The 21,798-nt window shown below is 30.1% G+C and overlaps 3 protein-coding genes across 3 annotated transcripts in view; all 3 read right to left on the bottom strand.

Moving 5' to 3' along the window:
• LOC108903361 (adult-specific cuticular protein ACP-20-like) overlaps nt 1-311 on the bottom strand; it is a 10,208-nt gene extending 9,897 nt beyond the window's left edge. The window contains exon 1 of the mRNA XM_023457272.1: nt 300-311. Coding sequence (XP_023313040.1) covers nt 300-311 — 12 coding nt within the window. The remainder of the gene's footprint in view (nt 1-299) is intronic.
• A 4,238-nt stretch (nt 312-4,549) lies between these two features.
• Nucleotides 4,550-7,109, bottom strand: LOC111693123 (adult-specific cuticular protein ACP-20-like). The gene is made up of 3 exons (XM_023457271.1): nt 7,091-7,109; nt 6,428-6,610; nt 4,550-4,825 (listed from the first exon to the last, which is right to left on the bottom strand). The coding sequence occupies exons 1-3, from the start codon at nt 7,100-7,102 to the stop codon at nt 4,550-4,552; spliced, it is 471 nt and encodes a 156-aa protein (XP_023313039.1). The 5' UTR covers nt 7,103-7,109.
• Nucleotides 7,110-15,333: 8,224 nt separating this feature from the next.
• On the bottom strand, nt 15,334-20,540 carry LOC108903360 (adult-specific cuticular protein ACP-20-like). Its single transcript, XM_023457231.1, has 3 exons — nt 20,452-20,540; nt 16,891-17,070; nt 15,334-15,847 (listed from the first exon to the last, which is right to left on the bottom strand). The coding sequence occupies exons 1-3, from the start codon at nt 20,476-20,478 to the stop codon at nt 15,530-15,532; spliced, it is 525 nt and encodes a 174-aa protein (XP_023312999.1). The 5' UTR covers nt 20,479-20,540; the 3' UTR covers nt 15,334-15,529.
• Between the last annotated feature and the right edge of the window lie 1,258 nt (nt 20,541-21,798).

The following is a 21,798-nucleotide window of genomic DNA, read 5'->3' as shown; positions in this document are numbered from 1 at the left end:
ACGTGATCTTTCACCCATATAGGTATCAAAATTTCCAATTTTTGTACAGAGAGGAAACTACCTAATTTTCAGATCCTAAGTCACAGTAGAATATAATATGAAGGCAACATTATAACTAAAAAATAAGTTCAATCTATTAAATTCTCTTCATATCAAAAATAATAATAATAATTTAGTTAATTTACTTAACAATAACTTGAATTTAAAAGAATCGGTATAATTTACATACAAAGTAGTTTCACCTATTACTTATGCACCAGGACTAATGCCATTAAAAGGGTTTCTTTGTTATATCTTACTTGGGCAATCATTATTGATGACCTGTTGATGTGAAACAACCGGGACTAAGGCACAAACTGATAATTTTAACAAACTTCACCTACATATATATAGCAAAGCCTAACTTTACATTCACTAATATACAAACCAAATTTAAATCAATCTTCTGATAGTAATGAATGAATTTGAAATAATTAGGGATTTTTCAATTAGAAACCGCACCGTCATTTCGGGGTTAACTGTAAACATTTTCCCCCGTCTCACTCGGTCTGAGCATGTATTAAGTGCATTCAAAGCATTATGCAATACTTTATGGCTATTACACCTATTTAGGTCCATATCTTGGCTGACCAGAATGGCTTGTTATTGTTCATTGAATTACTGGGTGGACAAGTTGATTTTTAAATATTTTCAGCAGCAATTTCCTTGAAGTGGCGACCAAAATGTTGGAGGAAAGTAGGTGAACTAAATGCAAAGTATTTTTTCGACATATCGGTTATGAAATGCATTGAAACTTAGTTCAGTATACTCTATTCACTATTATATTATATTATTCTTTGTTGACTGTTGTATATTTTTCAGTCATTAGCAAAAAAATACATAATTGAGGAACACATTATTTGTAAACCGATATATTCAATATCATACAGGACGTTTACTCTGAAAAAAAAAAGTTGGAAATTACTAAAATAATGGAAATGGGTTACAACCATTTTTAAGATACAGGGTGTTAAAATTAAAAAATATTTTTATTCAAATATCTCTGATAAATATTTGACTTATATGAAATTTTAGCCCATCATATAACTAATTAAGGACAAAAATTCATTGGAATGTACATAAATACAAATTTGTGAACCAATGGTGATGGTACTGGAAGGCACTCTCAATGAAATCCAATGAAATCTCAGAATTTCACTGCAAATTAGATAAGTACTTTTAAGGTCTCACGTTATTTCTCATAAAAAGGAATTTAATTTTCGAAAAATTATTTATGTCAGAAAATCTATAGAATTTTTTTCTTCAATATAAAATTGCAATGTATTATAAATATGCTATTTATCTATCTCGTATCCTTAATCCATATTTAATGACTTTTTGGTCTTTTGGCTTGAGGAGTATGAAAAGTTTCAACTATCAAAAGTAATTTCTTTTTACAATTTCAGATGAATCATTTTCAACTAAAATTTTTGTGTTTTTCGAGTTATATCCTAAAAACCACTATTGATGTGTAAATGTTCAAAAATATTGGCAATCGTGTTTATTCACCGAAGTGGGGAATTAATTTCTTATAACTATTTTTAAAGTAACGGATTGGTGGCAAGTAAGCAGCTGTTACGTCATATGACATACGACAACAATATACAGGGTGTCTTACTAAGGTCGGCGAGGTACGATATAAGAGAAAGTTAGGTCCTAGAGTTTCGAGAAAAAAAAATCATTATTAAATCTACCAAGAGAAATCGCTGGAAATAGTTTTCTAGTTCGTAGCTCGGCCGCTAAGGGACGCAATCTACATACCAAAATATAGAGTTGAATTTTTCTCAGAAATGTTTCCTATTCAGGTATATTAAATACTTAATACAAATATGGATAGCCGAATTCATTGCGCATAACTTTTGTTATTGGCATTTTGTACTATCTCTCGCCAGGAAGGGTGGGGGAAGCCCGTAATGTCTGATCAGAAAAATGCATTTTTTGAAGAATTGACTAATCAAAAGCCCATAGTTACCTCGTTGGAAAAGTCTTTTCGTGCTTTATCTCGTGGTGAATGCGTAATGTCATTTGCCTCAATAAGGAATCCTATAGATGGCGTTATTTCAAAAGAATTCCGTTTTTTTTCTTTCAAAAATTTTAAATGCAGTGCTATAGTTTTCTTTACATAAATCAATTCAGCACAAAAAAATTATGAGTATAATTTTGAAATTTCTTAAGAAAGTGTTGTTTATTTATTGGCGCTATTTATCTAAGTTTAGGATGTTTCACGTTTTCTTAAAAAAGTGAATTATCAGGATAAAACTGTGTATAGGTTAGTTTGAAGAGCATAAGAATAGCTACATTTTGACGCCAAAAATGGTTCGATATCTTTTTTATCAATTTATTCGCAAATTACTGAGCAAAAAATAAATAATGATAAAGAATTGATGAACACGATGCTAACGAAAAAACATTTAATTACCAAAACAAAATGCGTTTAAAAACGAACCTACCTAAACCCACGCAAATGACTGAGACAATAACAGTCTTGGAAATATGTAATAACAAAAAGAATAACAAATAGATATTGATATTATGTAAAGAAAGAACAATTAAATTTTAACAAAAGTAAATGTTCGAAATGCATAGGTTATTTTCAATGCAGGAGCTTCGCTGCGTGTTTAGCGTTTCCTAATATCGTACCTCGCCGACCTTAGTGGAACACCCTGTATATCGCACTTTGTTTAGAATTAATGTATAAACTACGGAAAATTTTGGGAAAAATTTTACGTGCTTGCAGAAAACAAACTTGGAAAGAAAATTTTATTCGCAAACAAAATTTTCAAACAATAGCAAATTAGAAATAATGTATGAATGACATATATTTCGATATTTGTTACCACTTTACGCAAAATAACTTCTACTGCAGTAATATCAGTAATATGACTGTGGGCAAAAAGATGGCGAAGTTAGGCACTTCACAGTAATTTTTGCTGTGTATTATAATACTACATATACTCAAAAATTGTGAAAAACTTAAGTTATTTGTCATAGTTAGGATAGCATAAATGGTTGATGATAAACAACAAATTTGCTCGATATTTGAAATGATAACTTTAAAAAGATGTCAAACAGTATCTACGGTTCATCTTTAGGGTATGGCGTGAAATTAATACAAAACCATGTACGTACTTATTTTTTTATGTTAATACATAGCCATAGAGTTAAAAACGATGTGGTATATTCATGAGGCATATTCAAAATGAGGTTCAGGTCCAAGTAATATTGCTTAAAAAAATCTCAGCTTATTTTTATATAGGTATAGGTAAATATTGGCCCGTTTTTGTATATCTTTAATTTATTTCACATACAACTGTTGTATCATAGTATACCTATGGCATTTTACGGTACCATATTTACTTAATCTTAATAAAAATTAATAAATGACAATAATTTTTATTGCAACAAAATATATTTGTTAATATGGAAATAATTTATTTTTTCTTGTCTAGGAAAAATAAGACAAATGGTACATCTAAAGCAATATTATTTAGAGAATCTTTGCTCACGATAACAAAATTTGCAGAGCAATAAACAAAATTAGATTTTAAACTAAATTACGTAATAAAATTTTGAGATACCTTTTCATTTAACTTCTCCTAACTATATGACAGAAAGAAGTGGCAATAAAGGACTTTTTTCTCAGAGAATAGGTAAATATTGTGATATAAAATTTTAGACTTGTTTTATTTAAAAGTGTGTTATCACTAAAAAGAAAGTACGACCGTTACAACTTTTTTGAGGCACTATTTCCGTTCGTGTGATTGAAGTAGGGAGTACTTAGGTAACAAAACAAAACGATAAGTAAAACTATAAAAAACTATTTTCACAACTTCTATAATTATTAGAATATAGAAGTTGTGATAATAGTTTTTTCATAAGGTGTCATTAAAGTATATTCGTTTTAGTAAATACTAAATTAAATTTAGTATGCATGGCTTCCTGAAAAACTGAACAAACTGAATTTTTTGATATAAAGTTAATAAGTTATAAATTTTTTCATCTCCATTATAAAATGTTTGTGTATCTCAGCAAGTATAGAGCAATGTTGATTTTAGGAGGCAATTTAAGTTTTACATTTCAAATAATAATAATATCGTTTTGTACCCAACAAAAAATGTTTTCTTCTTTAGAATAGTTGTTAGGTATTTACTAATCGCAATAAATTAAAATGAAAAAATTTTAGACTATAATATTTTTTCAAACACATTTTCGTGGAATCGAACTTATAAGGATTTGTATCCTTTATTGACTGATGATCCTTTTATTCTAGGATTCTGGAGACAACTTGCTTAGTTTCTTGTACGTCAAACAATTATAAGAAAACATGCCAGCAATTCCGGGAAAACATTTATTGTTTCCATGTATACAATTATTAAAGCTACAGTATATACAAAACTATAAATAATAAATTAGAGATGAGCAGCAAGTATGACAATCAACGATATGGAAGGCGATGAAGAGGGCGGCATCAATGATAAAAGTCAGTCAGTTCCTATGAGTTTCACACGGTCTATATCAGACCATGACCTCCAAGTCCGATTCCTCCAAGAGCAACTCCATGACTGGCGACGATTTGAGGATGAGCAGCGTGTCCTATCCGGCTTACTACAGCGTTGAAGCCATTATGAGGATCTGCCGTGTATTTAACGACGCGAATAGTGCCGTCGGGTTCGGCAAGGGAGTATTCGCCCTTAACAGTGTCACCAACACGAACTTCGGCTTGCTGCTTCTGGTCACCTGTGTGGCCGTCCGCCACTCCATATTTGAACTCATAATGAGCTGGAGTCTGTAATTAAAATACATATTTTAATTAAAGACATGTGCCAATGTCTTCTGCGGGAAAGAGGCGACAAGATATTATTTTTTATCAAAAATGTTTAACTCTAAACCTTTAGTAGATAGGAAAACCATTTATAGACAGTAGTTTTCTATTTGTAACACCTTCGTAATTATCAGGAAATAATATTAGCAATGTTCCTAGTGTATTAGAAACAGATTCCAACATTTAGAGAGAGGCAATCGCTTTGATTCAAAACAATGAATTTTTAGAGGAGTAACTGTGACAATTTCATCCTCAGTTTTTTTATTTATACCATCTAGAATGTTAAGGGAAAATAGGTAGGTTTAACTTTGATAATTCGAGAACAGTTTTCGAGAAAATCAGGTTTATAAGTGATGACGCATTTGCAAAATTGCATAGTGCTTGTCGCATATACTGTCTGATACTTCAAAGAATAAGTAAAACAAGGACTTCAGTTGTGTTATCAATTGAAAAATGATTAGTTCTTCTTATGGAGTGGCAGGTAAACGCAGCAGCACTTTTAAAAAAATGAACAAATTGTTTTGTTAATCTGTTCAAAATAAGGACCACGTATTTGGTATTTAGTTATTTACTGTGTCGAATTTAGACTCACCAAATCAAATTCGTAAATATGTAAACAAATGACTAAAATTATAGGATTCTATAAATTTCTTCATTTCTGCATAAAAATATACATATAATAATAAAAAGTTCCAGAAAAGAAAAAATTTAGTGAATAAGTAGAAATCAGAAAGCCAGAAAGAGAATTGAAAAAATATGTCGAACAAAAGAACAAAAGAAAATAGACGGTACAAATAAAAATAAACAAAATACATTAAAATATTAAAAACTATATGAGGAAAAAAAAAGAACATCTACATACATTAAATCGAAAATAAGAATAAAGTATTAGAAATACAATATTAAGAAATATTAAACTTTACTATAGATTTTTATACAAGCTTGTGAAAGATTTTAAAAATAGCAACCCGTTTTTAGTGCTTGCAATCGAAAATTTTGAAAAACACTAATGGTATCGAAACTAAGATATGGTTTAACTTAGTGAAATCAAAGTCATTGTTGAGTCCTTACAGCAAGAAAGGAATATAGATTATGTTAAAGAATTGGTAAATTTTTGTAAATTTCCGTAAATTATACATATTACATCATTTTGTGCTTTTGATGAATTTCATGACTTTGGAAAAGTTTTGCCAACTCTAAAGTAGAAACAGTGTTAATTAAGTATAAAATATAAAATTTAATTCCCAATGAACTACCGAAATTCCGTATATCAGTTTAATGATGGTGTTGAAGTTCATTAATTACAAATACCATTTTGTCTGAGATATTTTTAAGAATATAATATGCACATATCCTAAATAATATTAAAAAGATTTTTATATAAACCCAAAGCCAAATTTCTTCTGAAAAATATAATTCTCTATTGTTTAACAAAATTCAAAATTGATATTGCTAATTTTTTTATACATTTTAATAATTATAAACAGTATATCACTGTATTAATTTATTTTTGTTTGTATTTTTCGATAAATTTAAATTTTTGAGATGTAAAAATCAACGACTTACGTGAACGTCCACTACAGCAGGTCTTGCTGCAATTGAAACTCCATGGCCCAGACCTAGTCCCCCTAATCCTCCACCTAGGGCCAACCCTCCTCCTAAACCTAAGCCTCCAACGCCCAGGCCTCCAGATACAACAGAAATTGCACCAGCTTTAACTGTTGCTATAACAGCAATCACGGTAAAGATCTAAAAAGAAAATTACCGTTATTTCCTTTTAAGTGCAGCTGATTTAAAAGTTTTTATCTAAAAGTACTATTTTGTCTCCTTGTTACGCTCCAAAATTTAGGAAAATTTCTGTTGTGACGAATAAATTGAGTTTAAGAGTAAATGGTCCTAAATTATAATAATCACTTCCAAAAATTGTTGTGAATTTATTTCAATAATTTCAAATTAAGAAAAAAAATATGTGGAAAATGAATATTTGCTAAACCGTATAACTAATGTATTTGAATCTCAATATGTTGATAAAATTTATATTTTATCTTCATCTTCACAATAAGAAAGACGAAATTATAGTGACACAAATAAATTGAGACAAATATATTTTTACATATTCTTTCAAATAAGTATATTTTTCAAAGATATTATTTTCAAAATTTTCCGCATAATGTCAGCAACAAAATTAAACACGAAAATGGAAATTGGAAGAAAATTGTTGTTACTTACTTGTGCAAACATTGTTGTAATTGTTATTAACTATATATTCAAACTGATAGCAGTACCACAAATCTGTTGCTTATATATACTGGCGGAATTGACACATTCACTCTATAATTAATGCATTATAAAATGCAGAAACAACTTCGGTGGTACTATGCAGAGTAGTTTAAAAAATCACCTGTTATATTTTAATAAAGGAGTACCAGTACAGAAAGTCGTTATGTATATTTTGGGCATAAATCTTGAATGCAGTTAGCTCGTTATTTATGGATATTGGAATTCTGATTTCTTGTTCTTTTTCTGTAAATAATAAATATTAGTATTCACTTAGTACCAATGGTAGTAATAATAATGGTAGGATTCTTTCTAAACTTGTCGAACAATTATTATATGTATATAATTTATAAAATCAATTTCAAATGACCTATTAAAAATAGAATCAATAGATATCTGAATGCTAATATATATTATGTAGATTTATAAAATATAAAAATTAAATTTTTGAACGAAAATGTCAAAGGTGATAAAATAATAGTAATATTACAGAAATGAATTTACATATTTAAAAAATATTTTTTGTACTTGACTTTTTTAGAATAGAAGAAAAAAGAACGCCACTCTTTTTCAAAAATTAAAAATTTATATTGTGTATTTTGTTTTTTATAAAACTGCAAACCAACAAAATGAAAAAAAAGTTTATAATATACAGGCTGTTACAAATTCGCTTCTCACTACAGGGATCTCGAAAACGGTAAGAGATACAAACTAGCTTAAATGGGGGCAAAGTTGCGTAATCAGGGGACCAACATTATGCCTCTAGAAAATCAAGGCTAACATGATTAGTTTTCGAAATATTTGAAAAAAACCGTTTTTGTTTCATTTCAGCCTTATTTGAGGTGATATTGAAAAAAGAAGAACACTTCATCACGATCACTTTTTGCCTTCTATCGAATGGCATAATCAATTTTTATATGTAACGTTTCGTCTCTCCAGGACCATCATCGACTTTATTTTTTTAAATACGACCCTAGAAATTTTATTACTTTTTTTTGCAAGCCTTCATGACCCCAAATACTGTACTCCCTCAGCCCGAACATGATTCAGACGTTTTGTCACGTCACAAAAAAATATTAGTTTTATTCCCGTGTCCATAGTTATTTCTAGGCTTCTCGAACGCTCAAAATTCAAACAAATTCCGATCTATTTTTTTCATACAAATACATCTGACATGCATCTTTCACAGTTGCGTTTACAGATATAATAAATTCCGAAAATATTACGCTGATCTTCATTTTCAACCTATGCCAAAACGAAAATGTTTTTGAACATTTACTGACATTTTTTAAATAATAATATTCAGTTGGCGTTTTGGTTATTCATATGCATTTTTAAGAATTACATTGCCATAATAAAATTAAAATTGTAATAATGTTTTAATTTTGATACAACAACTTATTGAGTTATGTATGACCAAGTGATGGTAATAGTTAATAATAATAAATGTTTTATTGTAACGCGTGGTGGTAATAGTTTAAATAACCAGATGGATTTCGCAGGATCTAACGACACTTACAGTGTTATTCAATAAATAAAGAAATCTAAATAAAAAATTAGATAAATTTGGAACCAATACACTGAAGATGAATTTTTCGAGACAAAACGTCTGAATCTGGTTCGGGCTGAGGCAGTACAGTATTGGGGATCATAAAGGCTTTCAAAAAATGTAATAAAATTTACAGGGTCGTATTAAAAAAAATTAAGTTGATGATGGTCCTGGAGAGACGAAACGTTACATATAAAAATTGATTATACCATTCGATAGAGGACAAAAAGTGGCCATGAGAAAGTGTTCTTCTTTTTTCAATATCCCGCAAACAAGGCTGAAATGAAACATAAACGGATTTCTAAAATTTCGATTTTTTTCAAATATTTCGAAAACTAATCATGTTAGCCTTGATTTTTTAGAGGCATAATGTTGGTCCCCTGATCATGCAACTTTGCCCCCAATTAAGCTACTTCGTACCTCTTACCGTTTCCGAGATCCCTGTAGTGAGAAGTGAATTTGTAACAACCTGTATTTAGTTGTTGCTAAGTTACAGGCATTTGAAAATTTTTTACCCAAAATATTTGTGCATATAAGTGCTTTATATATTCTTGAGGTGGTTGAAATAAAAATTTGAAAAAAATCATGAAAGCTACTCTAAATGGATACTAAATAATACCAAAAAATCACGAAAATTAGAAATAGTCGGGTGACGCCCTCAGTGACTTGACATGGAATGCCCCATGTACATTTTGATACTGAGATTTTAATTACAAGCCATTTTAAAATACTTTGTAGTATATTCCCAGAAACAAAAATGATTCTACAAAAAATAATACAACAGTGGAATGTAATAGTATCTATTTGTGAATAATTATTAAGGGTATTATGAATTAAGAAGTAAAATATAAAATATAAACGAATCACAGAAATCGTGAATGTTTACCAGTGTAATTCAATATTAAGCCTTGCCCTTAACATTTTCCAAGTGAACCAAAGTCAGTTAAAATTCCAGATGATCTGATCTTGTCTGGTATGCCTTTTTGACTCTAGTTAGGTGCACCGTTCCGGAACGATGATTGTTCTAGGCCAACTTCTTATCCCTGTACCCTGCACTGCTTGTGAATTATATTAGTATTTACAAATTTTTGCTGTCCTTAGAAAATCACGATCAAGGCATATTACTACACTAGAGGTTTATGTTAAAGCAGATAGCATGTACTAAATATAACTAAGCAAAACAAAACTGAATTTGATGTAGGATATTAGAGAGAGATATGAAGAATTTATAACATTAAGTAAGACAAGGATTTTACGCTAAAAAACAATATTTCAGTAATAGTCCAAGCATTATGTCACGGATTAACGTTAAATTTGCAGAAATTATTACCTGGACAAAAAAATATGACCGTATAGAAAATTAAATTTTAAATTGAGTTTCTTATTCTGTAAACTCGATCCAAAATGGCGAACTTGGTTAAAAAAATCGCAAAGTTGCAAAAAACGGTTTTTCTAAAATAACCAAAAAAATATAGAAAGTTGTAGGTTTTAAAAAGATCTATCGACTGATTTTTTGTAAGTATCGATTGCCTTGTTACTTTTCGAGATATATCGAAAAAACCGTTAAAAATCTTCTCTTTTCTCTTCTTCTATAACTCGTTTACATTTACGTTCCCATATTTGCTATTTACTGCAAGCATAGCCCGCGGCAAGCCAAAAAAGTACATTTTTGAAAAATTTAAAAATATTAATTATTTTTCGAGATATATCGATTTTTTGAAAAAAAGGCGCTCTCGAAAATTGGCTAGATCTTCTCAGCGGATAGCCCTACAGTAACGATTTTCGGTTTATTTTCTTCGTAAAGAGTTATATTATCATGCTGTTAAAAAATGTTGACGATTTTATTAATTTTAAGGATCAAAAAATGACTGAAAAAGTTGCACTTTTTTTGGGTATGTTTTTTTCAAATAACTATTTCAATTTTTATTATTTTTTTGTACTTAATCTGGGGTAGCTAAACACGAATATTATAGCATTTTCGCCTTAGAAGCAAAATAGACCCGTAAATGTTTAGTTTTCTTTCTTTAAAAGTCATTTTCATAAAATAAAAATTGAAATAGTAATTTGAAAAAAACATACCCAAAAAAGTGCAACTTATTCAAAGTCATTTTTTGATCCTTAAAATTAATAAAATCGTCAACATTTTTTAACAGCATGATAATATAACTCTTTACGAAGAAAATAAACCGAAAATCGTTACTGTAGGGCTATCCGCTGAGAAGATCTAGCCAATTTTCGAGAGCGCCTTTTTTTCAAAAAATCGATATATCTCGAAAAATAATTAATATTTTTAAATTTTTCAAAAATGTACTTTTTTGGCTTGCCGCGGGCTATGCTTGCAGTAAATAGCAAATATGGGAACGTAGATGTAAACGAGTTATAGAAGAAGAGAAAATAGAAGATTTTTAACGGTTTTTTCGATATATCTCTAAAAGTAACAAAGCAATCGATACTTACAAAAAATCAGTCGATAGATCTTTTTAAAACCTACAACTTTCTCATTTAAAATTTTTCAATCGGTGCTATATTTTTTTAGTTATTTTAGAAAAACCGTTTTTTGCAACTTTACGATTTTTTTTAACCATGTTCGCCATTTTGGATCGAGTTTAAAGAACAAAAAACTCAATTTAAAATTTAATTTTCTATACGGCCATATTTTTTTTGTCCAGGTAATAATTTCTGTAAGCATGTCTCTATAATGCTTGGACCATAAAAGTTCTAACTACAGGCGCAATAATATCACCAAAACTAAGTAATTTATCAGTCTATTTTGACCAGAATATTTCCCTCAAAAATGTGGCCTATGTTTGTGAAAACTACAACATTATATCTTACGCATGGACATTAAAAATGGGATCCTTTGTATAGAGTATGAAAGTAATCTCTACACCTTTTCCAGATGTATTTTAGAAAGAATTTATTGTATATCAAAAAACATAATTTGAATTTCAGATTCAATATATGTATTTTGTAAAAGGTTCAAAACAGTCAGTTTTAATTTAGAAATTATCAAATGTATTTCTAAAAAAAGAAAATAATATGAGCTGATCTATCACATGAACTGTTCCTTGTGAGAAAAATAAACTTATTATTGATCTAATACAATAATCTTAAAACTCAGATCTGTTGTTTTATTCATAACAAAATTCTACAGAGATTTTTTTTTTCATTAGTATCAATAGTAGCAGCCGTTTAGAATAGAATTTACTTATTTGCCGAACATAATGCGCAAATACTCCACATACTCATATTTGTTTAAAATTCATCTGTAAAAATTGATTATTTTGTCTGCATTATCAGTTAGTAAGCTTTACGATGATCTTGTTTTAGTATTATAACTAGCTTCGTTTATTTACTCCTGAAGCTGCAGTCCTTCTTGGGCTTTGAACACGAGATGAATTGTGGCAAAGAATAACGGAGAATTGTAATCTCAGGGAAAATCATGTCATGATAATTTCCTCTATAAATAGCCTGATTAGAAAATATCGAAAGTGCACCGATGCGGAAGTACTTCGTTTTAAACAATTGTTATTACTTAATTACTTACTCGACCTATTTGCTAATGTTATTTTATTTAGTTTGATATTTTTCCCAGAAATAAAATTATTTCTACAAAAAACCGCCACTGGCATATTCTTTTCTTGGGAAAAGTTGGCGAACATTTTAGTAGTACATCACTTGTTAATACCAGGAGGTTTTCATCAAATAAAAGGATTAATTTATTAGGAAAATTCAATAAAACGTAAAAACAAGTCCAAATATCTCCTAAAGGACTGCTACTATTAAAAAACACCAGGTACAATTTTTCAGTTAATTATCGTAAGAGTACCTGAATGTAACATTATTTCTATAAAAAACCGCCAGTGGCGTATTTTTTTCTTGGGAAAATGGTCCGGTTCCTTCAGTAGTATGCCACTGGTTAAAGCGCATTATGAAGATATGGCACAATTTTTTTTGTAAACTTTAACACCCTGTATCCCGAATATCGCATCCCCCAGGAAAAAAGTTTATGGAGCAAACTCTACTTATTTATTTGGTACCTAATGAAGTGAAATCACCCAAAATTTTTGTTTTTGCGAATTTTATTTTTGTCTAATTTTCACTAGTTTGGTGATAGTAACATAGCGCATGACTCTTTTTCATTTATTTTTCAAAAACTTTTGAAGATTCATCTTACAAAATTCCAATGCAGGTTTAACTTTAAACCCATTTTTTTAAAAAAACGGCTGCTTTCAGTACTTTTGTACCTAAAATTGAATGAAGAATAGTTATGTTTAATCAAAAACTACATCGAGTACAACACAAAAAATTTATGGTTATTTAAATCCACTTACAACACTGTATGTGGCGCCCCCTAACATTAAACAAAAAACAAGTAAATATTTGAGTTTCACATCATCAATACTCCCAGTTTCCCGAATTTAGTTAAATTGCCATGTTATTAAACAAAAATATAATCAAAATACCGAACAAATTTTTTTTTTGATGTCCTCTATCTCAAGAACCAAGCCGTTGCGGACCCATGTTCATATTAATTTTTTATCTTAAAATTAGTCAAAGATTCACCCTATAGGTACTTAAAAAACACCCTTTATATTTTGTTCGAAAATTGCAAACTGTAGCTATCAAACTTTCATTAGGTATATTTAAAATATTGCTCAACAATGAAAACGCGCTGTTGTTTATATAGCATTCCATTTTTAATAACACTGAACTGTTAGCTGTCGTGCTATCGTTTTTATTTCGTTGGCAACACTTTGCCGCACAAATGGTGCAAAATTCAAATCTTCCACGAATAGACCCGATATATTTATATAGCTCTGTCTGATTTGTATTTCCAAGTACAGTTTTGGAATCAAAAGATACGAATGCAACGGAGATAAGGGGGTAGAATGGTATGAGAATAACCCACAGGGTGAGGCATTAATAATGGTACACAGCTTAATGTCATATTGTTAACATCAAAATATAGTGATTGAGCCAAAAAATACCTTAATCAATTATTGCTCCTTCTCGTTCTACAGGGTGTTAAAGTTGAAAAAATATTTTACTTTTTTATCTATATTTTAAGTATGTATGGATCGATTGTTTTGAAAATTTGTAGTTATACGTTTTTTGATGAGGCAAATACGAATATGCAAACAGTGTTGAGATCATGTCTAGAGGGCGCTAGTTATATTGTCCTATCCATGTAAAAATCTGTCTAATTTTTTGTATTTTTCAATTTTGAATTTTTTAACTACAAATTATTAAACTACGTTCAATTCTAAATAAAAAAGGTGTACTAGTTACAAATCGATAAACTAAACCGTTTTCGAGATACAGACGTTTTAAGTTTTTTAGATTCGGCGGGAATTAAATTAGAAAATTAGCAAGTTCTTAAGATACTAAGCCTAAATTAAGAATTAAGACAAACATTACATCAATTAAAGATTTTATTATGCATATCTTAACAAATTATTAACTACCAGCAACTTCAATGCACTTTCTTAGCCTTTTATTAAGATATTCTCTTCTCTAAAAAATAACGACACGGAAAAAACTACTTCTTAATAAAATTGAGTAGGAAACAATATGGTATTGTAGTGACAGCTATCAATTTATTATGTCTATACCTACTACTTTGGAAAAAATAATTTTCTAATTTAATTCCCGCCGAATCTCAAAAACTTAAAATGTCTGCATCTCGAAAACAGTTGAGTTTATCGATTTGTAACAAGTATACATTTTTATTTAGCACGTAGTTCAACAATTTCTAGTTAAAAAATTCAAAATTGTAAAATATAAAATGTTAGAAATATTTTTACATAGACAGGACAGTACAACTAGCGCCACCTAGACGTGACCACAACACTATTTGTATATTCGTATTTGCCACCTCAAAAAACGTAATACTACAAATTTTCAAAAAAATCGGTCCATACATACTTAGAATATAGATAAAAAAAGAAAATATTTTTTCAACTTTAACACCCTGTAGAATGAAAATGAGCAACAATTGATTAAGGCATGTTTGGCTCAATCGCTATATTTTGACGTTAACAATCTGCCTTTAAGCTGTGTACTATTATTAAAGACTCACCCTGTATATATGCATGGTATATTGTACATATACAGGGTGTATATATATTATTGGTAATTGATAATTAAATACCAAACATTAATAAACCCTTCAACAGCGTTTAGTTTTTCTAAAATGTAAATGATGTTTCTTGAAAAACCGTTTACGTTTCATGAAATACAACTGACATGTTTTGCATTAAACTTTTTTGACTGATTTGACCTTTTCAGATACACATCCGAAAAAATGTACTTAGATGTAATTTAATAAAGACGGTTATTAGTTTCTACACTTAACTATGATTATGACTAAGTTTTATCAAAAGTTAGTAAATAAAATATTTTGAAATAATTAAATTCTTCAACTGAAATACTCGTAGAACTGAATATAGGGGTAGGTATACTTATTGTATATATTGTATATAATTGTATTTAAATTTCCTATATTTTAAATGTATAAAAACTAGTTAAAATACATTCCTGTTTCAAATTTTTCACCTCATACTTTTAGTATTTAGGTTCATTGAAGTATTAAAAATAATATTGATACAAATTAAAGAAGCTTATTTATAAAGAAACTTGTGCATAGAGTGTAAACATTTATTGTTTATTAACATAAAGTCTAACTTAGGTATGTGATATGTACAACAAAAGTATACACAAAGAGAAACTTAACCATGACGTGAGGGATGAGCAACGGTGAAGATGAACATGAAAATAACAATGAGTATGGCAACGATGACGACTACAGGTTGACGTTGGCGAAAATGATCACATCAGCTTCAGTGGCCTCCATATCCTCCCAATCCCAGACCTCCTCCAAGACCCAAACCACCGGAAAGGGCTATTCCATGAGAGGCCACTGGAACTACAGCTTTGGAAATGATTTGAGGATGAGCTGCATGTCCTATTCTGCTGACGATGGCGTTGAAACCGTTGTGGGGATCGGCGGTGTACTTCACAACACGGATTGTGCCGTCGGGTTCAGCAAGGGAGTATTCTCCTTTTACGGTGTCACCGATACGGGTTTCAGATTGCTGTTTCTTGTCACCAGTGTGAGCATCTTCTACTCCATATTTGAATTCGTAATGGGCAGGGGTCTGCAAATATATAAGAAAGGTTTCAAAAACAATTCAGTTGAATTCAATACAATCGCACATAGTTAGTTTTACAATTGTCCATTAAATAACAAGAAAAAAGTGAAACATGAACGTATTTCTATTAGAATGAACTCATCTGAAAATGATTATGGCATTATTTCTTGATATTGATTTGACAGATATGAATTTAAAGCAATTTGCTGCTAAATTATTTAAGCCAAACTTTTATAACAAAACTTGATTAAAAAAAATGCACTGGAAAAATGGAACTTTGTATGATTTACTGATAGTTCTAAAACAAACAATGAAACAAGGGATGGAGTAGTTGGATTGAGGTTTAGGTCGCAAGAAGCTATAGCCTAATTTGCAGAAAGGCCACACTCAAAAGCGTATATACAATACACATTTTTCGATCGTCAAGCTGCGAATAACGTATACTTAATTTTAAAATCATAAACTTACAAAAAAGGAACTCTAGAAGAAGACTTTTCTAAGACCCTAGCTTTTGGCATTTCTTATGGTGCCTATCAGTTATCATTGGAAAAATGGGTAAACGAAGCAAATGTTTATCAATATTGGAATTTAAAACTGATAGACTGATGTGAAGGAAATTGACTGTTTCGCCGCAAGGGAAATGGAAAACTGAATAATATGCAAGATTAGGTTAAAAAAATTACAGGGCTTTTAAAAGGACTGTTTCAATTGAAGAAAAATCTCCATAACATAAAAGTAGTAGAGTTCGATTTCTAGGATTATAATTAGAAAGATGAGTTTATATTACATACCCTAGGCGAGTGTAAGGAATTTGAATGACGGAAATTTAGGCTTGTAAACTTTTAAGATAAGAAGGAATTAGCGGAAACATCGGTACAGACTTTTGAACTTTGCACTGAAAACAAAGCTGCAGCGAGTAATCATAACAGGACAATTCTTTGGAAAGCCGACTACAAGTTAAGCAGAAGTAAAAGAGGTTGTAACAGTTTTAAGTAGCTATTAATTTTAACTGCATCAGTTCATGTTTTGTTGTAATAAGTAGTACTTACATAATAATCTACTACTGCTTGTTTGGCAACAGCAACTGGTGCTGAAATAGCATGTCCCAAAGAAATTCCACCACCTCCCAATCCAATGCCTCCTCCAAGACCACCTCCTAGGCCTATTCCTCCAGCTGAGTAGGAAAGTCCTGCATGAGCAGAAACTGCCAGTGCGACAATAGTTAAGACCTGAAAGTAAACCAGCATTGTAGCGGCTAATATAATTGATGAATTGGTTTCATTATCATTACTTGATTCTTGAAATATTGCAATAAATTTTATTTTATTTACTTTTCTGCGTAGAATCGAAACAAGATAATAAAAATTTCATGCAAAAAAGAAGTGGTTAAATGTAAAATTAGAAATGAATAAAACAATTTCCACTCATCGAAACATTTTCCTTTTATTTGTGAGTGCTAATTCTAATGATATTTTCCTTCATCATTTTCTATTTTCTTAGAAATAAGTGTACAGAACATTTCACTTTTAAAGTTTGGGTAGATATATGTATATATTATTTATGATGTATGTGATTGGCTACAGTATCGATGTAGATATTATAGTAAGTTTTTAAATACTAGTATTACTAAATCTTTAATTACATACCATAATTGATTAGAAAAATCTGACTGAACAAATTAAGAAAATATATATGAGATATTAATACGAGTAATGTTGTTATAGTTGAATTTTCAAGCTGCTTACCACGTCGTCGGTTTAGACTCTTTGACGTTTCGAGACATATCCCTCCTCTTCAAATACAAGAAGTCTAAACCGACCAATACAGAATTTATTTATAATTTGCAATTACTATAGAAGCCTAGAAACTTAACTAATGCTGTTTCTGTTACTACTGTACTCTAATAATTATAACTTTAATAAAAATATTTTAAATCAATTTGAAGAAATAAAAGTTTGTCTTTGACGGAAAAATTAGTTTTTCTTCACATATTGATTACATAACTTTAAAAAGCAACAAAATGCTTGGTTTCATTGTCAGAGTTTGCAAAAATTTTAAGTCGATTTTTGCTATTAAATCTATATATTTTGTATATGTGCACAGCATAATCAATTTTGCATCTATTGTATGGAGTCCATAATATCCCATATATGTCTCGACTTCAGATTTATGAGATATTTACACTACAAGGAGATTGGTGTGTATTCTTTCCATTGTAGCTCGATGTTACGAAATCATTACCATATTATTTCATTGGCGAATCGAAAAATTATTGCCGAAGCAGTATTTTTGTATAAGCTTCTTAATGGTTTTATCGATTCTCCATATTTATTAGACTTGATCGGTTTAGATGTACCACAACATGACTTTAGAGTAATGCACTATTTCATGAGACTTTTTATCGAACTAATTCTGGTCAAAACTCTCCTATATACAGAATATGTAGACATTTTAACTTGTACTATAGTATAGATATCTTCCACTCCTCGCTTACTAGTTTTAAAAAATCTTTAAAGGGAACTATTATTGTAAATTAACAANTAATAAGTGTTGTAAAAAGCATTTTACGCACGAATGGAAAAGTTACGCACGACGCCGCGTAGCGGCGAGTGCGTAATTCTATGAGTGCGTAATTGCATTACACCACGTATTACGTACTATACTTTACCTACGACCACTACTTTAAATACTTAAAAACACACCGTCTGCGATCAATGCAAGATTCCTATTACGTCGTACGGTAAAAAAATCGCACAGCTTGGTAAAAAAATCGTACAGTTTTCCTAGCAACCGCCTACCAACGGTCAATACAAACAGTATTGTATTGACCGTTGCTAGGAAAACTGTGCGATTTTTTTACCGTACGTAATAGGAGTCTTACATAGATCGCAGACGGTGTGTTTTTAAGTATTTACAGAAGTGGTCGTAGGTAAAATAAATTACATTACTGTTATTTATAGGATTTATGTTCAAAATATTGTTTTGTGCCATAAAACCTGTGTGTGCCCCCTTATCCATAAATAAATAAATTAATTAATTAATTACAATACTGTTATTTATAGAATGTATATTCAAAATATTTGAAAATAAGAACATTAGGTAAAAAAATCTGTACCGAACGGTAGTAAGTTCATTCGTCTTCATTCCAAATTGGTATTTCAATATGGTAATAATTTCTTTTGAAAGTTCCTGAACTTCCTGAGATTTTGGTTTTGTGTACGAGAAGGATTATTTGCTAATATTCAAAATCAGTAGAGATAAAAAATATATAATACTTTACAAAATTATTCATTTAAAATGTGAATACATATTTCAAAATCGAATGTTAAAACGTATGGCAGAAGAATTTATACAAAACTACGAATTTTGGTCGAAAGGGAGAAGTTGGTTTTAAATTTAAATAATTAAAACCTACAAATAATTTTGTTGTACAGAATATATCTCGTTTGTAGAATTGAATATGGCAGATACTGAAAACTATACAATGAAATTATATTTTGAAACATTATTACTTAAATAATTATTTTACAGACTTTCGAAAATCAATTATTTTTGTTCTTAAAACTAATGTTTCTTTTTAAATCAACTTGACAATTTATATTTTTTTATTGTTAGCAATAAACAGAAAAAATTAAAATTGAGCCACAAAAAATAATAGCGAACAATACACTAGTTATGAATAGAATAGATTCTTATCGGTATTATTTAACTGAAACTGATTAGCAACTTGCAAAGTCCTAGAATATTTCAGTGACACTGGACCAATAAAAAAATTGAAAAAACGATAGGTAGATACTCAAACTAAATTTAAAAAACGGTAACACCTAAAAACAAGTAGTTAGGAATTTAGTAAACAATATTACCAATGAGATTTTTTGGAAAGTTGTCTTGCCTCATTTAATCCTAATTAGAAAACTATAACTGGCCAATTTACTGTAGACTCACAATTGATTAACTTATAATTTAAATTAATATTGTAGTTATCTTACTTGTAAAAACATAGCTGTTGGTATAGTCTCCAGATACTGTATTTTACGAGGAACTAATGCACACACTGATAGGTCTGTAAATTTTGCCTTCTTATATACTAAGTGCATAAATCCCGGCACGTTCACTTTAATTAATGTAAAAATATCGCACCGAAACTCCGCGATATTAATTCAACAAAGTACTCGCCATTCGAAAGTGGATTATCAGTTATGGACTCAAATCTGGAGCAAATATCAACAAACATTTTTGCAACTTTTCAAAATATGCAAATGACTTCTATTACAAATAATGTTGCTTTATGGCTATAAGCACTAAAAAATTGAGTGGCAAATGTACAACATTCTTTTCTGGTGAGATGTTATGTTCATCTCGGTTTCTTTATAAAATTAAACCATTTATTTTTTAATAGCGTTATAGGGATTATTTTCATGTAAAAGTAATTTTGCAGCTCTTGGTTGATTACAAGATAATCAAAACTACTCAAATTGTATTATATGTTCAGTATATTTCTTTAATATCACTTAATTTGCAAAAAATCAGTTTTATATATATTACGTACCCGGAGAAGAGCCGGTTCTTATTTGCATTTATTTGTAAATAAAAATGACCTTGCTGCTTACCCGCCGTGTACTCGTATTATGTTTCATTCACTTTTTTTAAACAAGCTTTTACTTTGCCCCAGGAGGCATCTAGGAGGTTCAGCTCTCTGAACTTGTCAATGAACAAATGATTCTGAAAATCCAAGGTGATGTTATTTTATAGTCGCAGATCTGATGCAAGGGGTCTGGTTTATGTAGGTATGCAATGTATACGTTATTTAAAAATATTGTTGTTTACACCTAAATGTTTATGTACGTGAAACCGTATATGCAAATTTGTATTAATTAATTGAAGAAAATCCTATTAGTTTGTTGAACAAAAATATCATTTATGCCGATATAGATAAGATCTGATCAAAACCTGTTCCGATGAATTTATTTTCTGCTAAGTATGGATACAGTTAGCAACTTTTCAACTTATTTAGGACTAAAAGTGCAAACATGGGAAAATAATATACCTGTAACATTCACAGTTATCATCGTTACCTTCATCTTCATCAATATACGGCGAACTATGTTGATGACAAAGGGCAAGTTGATGCCATTTACACAGACTTCTCAAAGGCCTTTGACAAGGTTAATCATAATATATTCCTACGTAAGTTGGAACAGTATGGTTTCAATGATAGCTTACTCCGCCTTTTCAATTCTTACCTATGTCATTGAAAGATGTATGTCTCTTATAATGGTTTCAAGTCGAATACTTTTAATGCGGCATCGGGAGTACCTCAAGACTCTAACTTGGGGCCACTCCTTTTTATATTATTTGTAAATGACTTATCTCTAACATTAAAGTCAAATCATCTTATGTTTGCCGACGACTTGAAATTGTTCTTGAATATATCATATGTGGCTGATTGTTTGTTATTGCAAGACCTTGTGAATCATGTTTGTATATGGTGTACGGATAATTAATTACCTGTTAACACAAAAAAATGCAAAGTGTGTACGTTTACTCTTAAAAATCAGCCCCTCATATTTGATTATAATATAGGTATGTCACTTTTAACTCGTTTTCAGAACATTAAGGATCTTGGTGTAATGTTTGACAGCAGATTGTCTTTTGCTGATCATATTAATTCAAGTATTAAATCCGCTTATAGTATGCTAGGCTTTGTTATAAGAAATACAAAATCTTTTACCGATATAGGTGCATTGAAGAGTCTATACTATTCACTCGTACGTTCGAAACTCGAATATTGTAGCCTTATTTGGCACCCATGTTATCAAATATACAGTAACCACTTGGAAAGAATACAGCGGCGTTTTCTCAAATTCCTGTCTTTTCGTGTTGACAATTTTTATCCTGACAGGGGATACAACCACCAATTACTATTACAAAGATTCAGTATGCAGTCGCTGAATACT

This window comes from Anoplophora glabripennis, unplaced genomic scaffold (genome assembly GCF_000390285.2).
Source record: "Anoplophora glabripennis isolate ALB-LARVAE unplaced genomic scaffold, Agla_2.0 scaffold75, whole genome shotgun sequence".
Lineage (NCBI taxonomy): Eukaryota > Metazoa > Arthropoda > Insecta > Coleoptera > Cerambycidae > Anoplophora > Anoplophora glabripennis.
Note: the sequence above shows the minus strand (reverse complement) of the source record. Positions and strands in the feature narration are given on the sequence as shown.

Bases quoted from the DNA above. Each gene is read 5' to 3' on its own strand.
- LOC108903360 (XM_023457231.1), bottom strand. From the start codon at position 20,478: ATGAAACATAATACGAGTACACGGCGG. The intron at 17,071-20,451 runs GTAAGCAGCAAG...GTTTACTTTCAG, and splicing joins ATAATACGAGTACACGGCGG to GTCTTAACTATTGTCGCACT. The intron at 15,848-16,890 runs GTAAGTACTACT...ATATATTTGCAG, and splicing joins AAGCAGTAGTAGATTATTAT to ACCCCTGCCCATTACGAATT.
- LOC111693123 (XM_023457271.1), bottom strand. The intron at 4,826-6,427 runs GTAAGTCGTTGA...TTTTAATTACAG, and splicing joins CTGCTGTAGTGGACGTTCAC to ACTCCAGCTCATTATGAGTT.